The sequence below is a fragment of the Trypanosoma grayi genome (genome assembly GCF_000691245.1).
Source record: "Trypanosoma grayi strain ANR4 Tgr_69_V1, whole genome shotgun sequence".
In the NCBI taxonomy this organism is placed as follows: Eukaryota; Euglenozoa; class Kinetoplastea; order Trypanosomatida; family Trypanosomatidae; genus Trypanosoma; species Trypanosoma grayi.
In genome coordinates, this window is record NW_008825688.1 from 30,698 (window position 1) to 37,108 (window position 6,411).

The 6,411-nt window shown below is 46.6% G+C and overlaps 3 protein-coding genes across 3 annotated transcripts; all 3 read left to right on the forward strand.

Annotated features, from left to right (window-relative positions):
• Positions 1-240: 240 nt before the first annotated feature.
• DQ04_00691190 (hypothetical protein) lies at positions 241-2,232 on the forward strand (the record flags this gene model as incomplete). The annotated part of the gene is made up of 1 exon (XM_009309538.1): positions 241-2,232. The coding sequence occupies one exon, from the start codon at positions 241-243 to the stop codon at positions 2,230-2,232; it is 1,992 nt and encodes a 663-aa protein (XP_009307813.1).
• Positions 2,233-2,495: 263 nt separating this feature from the next.
• DQ04_00691200 (microtubule-associated protein 1A/1B, light chain 3) lies at positions 2,496-2,870 on the forward strand (the record flags this gene model as incomplete). The annotated part of the gene is made up of 1 exon (XM_009309539.1): positions 2,496-2,870. One exon carries the CDS (start codon positions 2,496-2,498, stop codon positions 2,868-2,870), a length of 375 nt encoding a protein of 124 aa, XP_009307814.1.
• Positions 2,871-3,330: 460 nt separating this feature from the next.
• On the forward strand, positions 3,331-3,693 carry DQ04_00691210 (microtubule-associated protein 1A/1B, light chain 3; the record flags this gene model as incomplete). The annotated part of the gene is made up of 1 exon (XM_009309540.1): positions 3,331-3,693. The coding sequence occupies one exon, from the start codon at positions 3,331-3,333 to the stop codon at positions 3,691-3,693; it is 363 nt and encodes a 120-aa protein (XP_009307815.1).
• Between the last annotated feature and the right edge of the window lie 2,718 nt (positions 3,694-6,411).

A 6,411-nucleotide genomic window follows, 5' to 3' on the forward strand; every position in this document is an offset into this window, starting at 1 on the left:
GCCATTGTGTATTTGCGCACACACACACTCTTTTCTCTCTTTTCCCTCTTTATCAAATTGTACTACTTTACTTTGTGGATTCATCGCTGTTTCCTTTTTTAAATTCTTATTGATTACCCCTGGGCGGATGTGTGCCTTTCTTTCTTCTTGTTTTTGTTTTTTTTTTATTTTTCGTTGCCATTGTGGAAAACCCCCCCAAAAAAAGTGGAACGGAATTTAAACAGATAGAGGTCGGGCCTTATGAGCGGCGTCTCCACCACCGTCCACGCGCCTGCAGAAGAACCAGAGGTGCAAAGTGGAGCCGATGCTGAAATCTCCATCCCAAGCTCCACTCTTGTAAAGTTTGACCCAAAGAGCGATACCATACGGGGAGAGCTGGTGCAGATAATTGCAGCATGGCTGATCGAACAAGGTTTTACGTCGACTGCACAGCTTCTTCGTGATGAAGCAGCTGCTCTCTTGCGTCAAGAGCACAATGAGCGAAAGGCCCTTCGTGTCATCTCACGCGCTATCCAAGAGGGAAACTGGGATGCAGCTCATGGCCAACTAAAGAAGCTAGATCCCGTCACAAAATCCAATGGGGCAGGTAACGCAGATACACCCTCACAACCTGCTTCACTGCTCCAATCGATGGCTTTTTTGCTCTCACAGCAGCAATTTTTGGAGTACGTTGATGAGGATGATGGACAACGTGCCCACGTGTTTTTTATGAGAAGAATCAAACCGATGGAGGCAACAATAAGCAAGGATCATTTTCAACAGCTTATATACCTCCTCACATGCAGGACTGTCTCGGAGGCAGGAGGGAAGTTTCCTGTATGGCGTGGGTGGACTCCTATGGTGGGACGTTCGCAGCTTCAATCTATCCTATCAAAGGCTATTGGATACTGTGACAGCAGTCTATACTGCCGCCAGTACGAGTGTGGATTTGACGAAGGTCCAAATGCTGCGTTCAAGAGTCTTGAACAAATCTTGACCAACTCACTTTCGTATGAACTTTTAAAATCAAAGCATCCGTCACTCCTAAGCGGATTGCCGATACACTCCGTGTTTTCTATTCAAAAGCCTATGGGTGAGCAGCTGATTCCATCCAACCTATTGACGTCTATAGACGTTAACAAGCTACGTGGTGATATCGTCGGAGGTACGATGAAGGGCGTAAGTTTGACAGCGTGCCAACCTTTTCTTCAAGTTCCAGCTCTAGCCGTTGGGACATACACAGGATCTATTCTGTGGATACCAATCGTAATTGAACGTGATAGTGTAGCTGTGCCTTCGAACAATGATTGTTTCAGACTGTATCAGTATAATGCGCCTGTCCGAGGTATGGCAAGCCATGAACGTCAAATACTCCTCTCGTGGAGTGGATGTCAAGCTGTCGTTCTCAATATGGCACAACTCATGTGGCAAACCCCAGATTCATCGGACGCGTCGGAATATTTGAAGGATTGTGTCGCAAACACATTTGTTCACACAGCAGACGTTTACTCCTCGTGCTTGTTTCCATGTGGATATATTCTTGCGACAGGACTATCGGAGGGTACTGTTACAGTTTGGGACCTTTTAACAGGGACACAAATGTTCCACCACAGCTTCAGCAATTCGGCGATTGTATCACTGACAACGAATCGAACTGGTAGTTGCTACTATGCAGCATCGAAGGAAGGACTTGTTCGTGTTGTGGACGTCACCACAGGTGTACTCCTGTTTTCGTTCACCTCACCGGTAGCTAGTGAAGTGTCTTCAATAGCTCTTTCCCCCTCGTCCTCTTTGTTACTTGTTTCCTATCGGAGTGGTACGCTTCGCTTGTGGGACGTACTGACGGGAGGTGTTCTACCACAACGATTCGAAGGCATTGAAAGTAATACCCGCAGGTGTGCTAGCGTCTGTTTTGGATGTGTTGACTCGCACATCATTAGCGGGCATGACGACGGTTTTCTGTACTTATGGGACTTGGCCCATGCCCGAACAAAGCATCAATCGCTTCATGTGAACCCGGCAGCTGAAATGTTATCACCAGATGCATCGCAGAAGGAAGCACCCTGGCTGCATTCATCATCCGTCCCGGGAAGGTACCATTGGCCTCTCGGGGAAGCACTGCCACCTCCAAAACGCATTCGTCTGCACCGATCTCCAATAACAGATGTGAAGTTTCAACATCATTACGTGGTGACGTGTGGTGATGACGGCGTTGTTTGTATATGTCACAGCGTACCGAAATGCCATCAGTAGGGAGTTACAGAATTCAGGTGATGCCGAAGGTGATACGGATAGCAGGAAGAGAGACTTTTGACTGCCTTTTTTTTTCTATTAGTTGCCCTCTTTGCAACATAAAATGTTTTTTTTTCTCCGTCACGTATTTGTCTCACGCGCTATACACAAAGTAAGAACTCTGTGCATCCGTGCATAATTTTTTTTTCTCTTCCTTTCTTTTTCCTTTGCGTGCTGAAATGATATCAGTTGATCTGAGGAGGAAACACAGCAACTGTGTTCAAATGCCCAGAAAGGGTGCGAACGTGTCTGAGATTCAGTACAAGGCTTTGTATACGGTAGAGCAGCGCACAAGGGAGGCGGAGGAGGCCCGCGCGAAAAACAAGAATCGTGTTCCTATCATCTGTGAGAACGCAGACGATTCAGACATTAGCGGGTTGCAAATCACAAAATACCTCCTTCAACCAGATATCACAATAGGTCAATTACTCCTGCAGCTGCGTAAACGCATGAGGGTGAGTTCAGAAAAGGCTATCTTTCTGTTCATCAGTGGTTCGGTTCCTCCTTCCACAGCGCAAATATCTGATCTGTACGTGCACCACAAGGACGAAGACGGATTCTTGTACATCAAATATACTTTGGAAGCGACACTTGGTTGATGGTATGCCTTGTGATTAATATCAGTGAATGTGCACATCTCGCATATGATATTGCTCTCCGTGTTGAGAGTTGGGAAAGACCAAAACCTCCTAGTTTATCTTGACGGGATGCTTCTCGGTCTATGATGTGCCTCTTTGTTATGCTTATAGTCACTGTTCTTTTTTGCTCTTGCTCTTAAGGTGTGGCACATACCACGCGATTTTCAAATAGTTTGGGAGGCCCTCATTATCTCCACTGATTACTGTCACGCTTTAATATTCCATTCGACTCACAGCTATCTTAGAATAAGTCTTTTTAGTTAACAACTTCTTGTGGATCTTTATATTATGTGCTAACAACTTGTGGGCTCTTTTACTATGCTTTCCTGTTTTTGTATCTTTCTGAAATCTTGCTTTTGGCTTGGGATACAAAGCAGCACGCATTGGAAAAAGTACTCTAAAGCGAAGTTTTGCAACACCCATGGCAAGAAGTTTCGAAAGCAAGTATAAATTGTCTAACACATTTGAAAGCCGCCAGAAAGAGGCGCTAAAGGTGCGGGAGAGGCATCCAGACCGCCTGCCTATCATATGTGAAAAGGTGGATGATTCAAGTATTCGTGACTTGGACAAGGGGAAGTTTCTCGTCCCTGCAGACTTAACAGTGGGACAATTCATGATGGTCTTGCGAAAACGCGTTCAAATGGACGCAGAGGAGGCAATCTTTGTCTTCATCAACGGCTCGGTTCCACCTTCCACGGCGCAAATATCTGATCTGTACGCGCACCACAAGGACGAAGACGGGTTTTTGTACATCAAATACTCTGGGGAGGCAACATTTGGATGACCGAAAAGTTTTTTTTAAGTGGTATATACGCGATCCAATCAAGGATCCCCTCAGCTTTATGTCTGTTGAAATTAGTAATACTGCTTCATTTTTGTCGATGCTGCCTTTCAGTGATTGGTGTGCTTTTTTTTTTATTGCTCTATGATATAGATTATTTCCTTTACGGTTTGGCAGAAGGTGGCACAAAGTGGTTGGCACACACACACACACAAACATAATCCTCTTGTTGTCTGTGCTTCTCTCGACGTGTCCTTTTTTTTTTTTCTTGTATTTCCTCTTCGAAGGAAAAGGTAGAATAATAGTGTTTTCGTATAAATGTACCGGTGGCCTCTCGGGTTTTTTGATGTCATACTTTTTCACCCTTTCTGTTGGTGACTTGGGCTTTACTGAACGGTTGCCTATGACAGACTGGGCGGCGAGCGCAGTACAGACATTTTTTTTTTTCGTGACGCTGAGATGTGTTGACGTGGTGCTGCGAAGGGTGCAACAGACGTGCCAAGCGCGCGGTGTAGTTTACACAATAAAAATGGCCTGGTGCGACACCCCGTCATGCCACAGTGCTAGGCACCATACGTCGTGATGCGGTATGCAAGATATTTACAACTCTAAACTCAAGTGAATGTTGAGTATTTTTTTTTTTTGGGGGGGGGTCTTTGCCACGTGAAGGGTCTCGATTCAGCACCCAAGGAAGTCTTCACCACTGTGCGGTGTGGAGACAACACACAGTTGCCGCATAGAATGAAATGAAAAGCGAGGCGTAAAAAGACCTTTTATGGCTGAGCACATACTTCAGAGACCCTATAGACCTTGGTTTAGGAAACACAATGCCAATAATAGTATCAAGCAAAAAAAAAAAAGACAAGAAAAAGGTGTAATTCAACCGCTGTTGTGTGAACTGGTTGAGTCTTAACTGGCGGGGGTGGCGTTTTTTATTATTTTTCTTCTTTGTGTCTTCTCGGCTGGCTTCGAAGGCCCAGCTTTACCGGCGACCATCGGAGAGCAAGTTCGTTGCGGGCATATCCATGGCTTGGAATAGAGCCCCTTTGTTTTATTGCACATCTTGTTGTTCGTTAACGAAATATGATATTAACCAAAACAACATCTCTTGGGTTGTGAATTTGCCTATGAGTAAACTCGCGCTGGTGGCTGCAGGCGGCTGTTTCCCCAGACCCAAGGCCCCACCCGGGATCCCATGGGCCTACTAGCACTTTCCATTGGGTACGGTATTCTGCAGACGGGTGTGACGCGTTTTGTTGTTGGGTGGGACATGAAACCAAGCAAATAATAAAACAAACAGATGGGGGTGGGTGGGTGGACTGCTCCTAATCCTGCATGATAGACGTCGAATCTGCAGGGGTGTGCCATTGAGGGCATAGCCTTTCCACTGCAAGAAGGTATTGGTTAAGTTTTTTTTTTTTCGTGAAGCGTAACATCACGACATTGCCCCCGTCCACAGCAAAGTGAAATTGGAGACTCTTTAGGGCGGGTAGCTCAGTAAGCGCAGGCTCGTCTCTTCGCACTGTGTGTGCTGGCTCTGTTTCACCGTGTCCGGCCTGAATCCGTGTCTCAGACCATGCGGCGTTTTATGTGCCCACGTTTGCTGTGGCGCTGCATGCCCGCGTGCTTGGGCACAAAAACTCACTGAGGGACATGTCCACAGGAGTATGATCGCGTGGCCTCCAGCGTTTCCCATTTGTCGGTGTCCCTTTTTTTCATCAGGGAATTTTCTGGAGTGTGACGTGGCTTAGTTTATGCGGGCGAAACGTTTCAAGCATTATATGCGGTTTTTTCCCCTCCGCTGCTCTAGCGGCAGTGATCCCTTTACCTCGTGCTTTAGCGGCGCTTCTGTTGTGAGGGATGTGTCCTCCCTTTTACGCATTGGAAGTTGTGGTAATGCTTCATCACATTCTTCCTGTTTTATGGCCGCGGCGTGCGAAACGGGGGCCTCCTCTCTCTCATTCTTGAGAGCTCTTGGTATGGCTAGGTCTGGTTTTTGGGCGGCTTTATCAAGTCCATCAGGGTGCCTCTATTCCATGTGAACATTCCTTGCCCAAGCACTGTCAATGCCATACACACACACGCACACACACACACTATAACCACGAAGATAATACGGTGCCCCAGCTAGGCATGTTTGATCCTGACACTGTGCGGTGCAATGAGCATAGCTCCGCAAAAGTTCTCCAAGAGGCGAACCTTTGCTGGCGCTTGGTTTCCCGCCGAGAATACGGGTTGCGCTTAACCCTGGCACCGCGATGAGATGACCGGCATTACCGGGCAAGGCAAATAATCTTTTTTAAGGTAGTGAGCTTGTAAAGGTGCTTGGCCTTAACGGGTGCACGAATACTCACCACTTTGGGGATATGTGCCCCGCTAATGGCGCACTTAATTTTGGTTAGCTTTAACTTCCTCTGGAACAATGAGTCATGTCTCAAAAGAACACAGACAGCTTCTCAGGAAACTATCAGGCAAGGAGATGCCTGTCCAGTTGCCNACTTCCTCTGGAACAATGAGTCATGTCTCAAAAGAACACAGACAGCTTCTCAGGAAACTATCAGGCAAGGAGATGCCTGTCCAGTTGCCATTATTCCACGTGAATATGTTTCCTTCTTGTGCCGTTACAAGTGCTTTTAAAGGGTGCAAAATAAAGAAAAGCTCGCTTCTTTTTTTTTTGCAATCCGACCCACCGCCAACTTCCCCTCCTCATGGCGTAGTCGT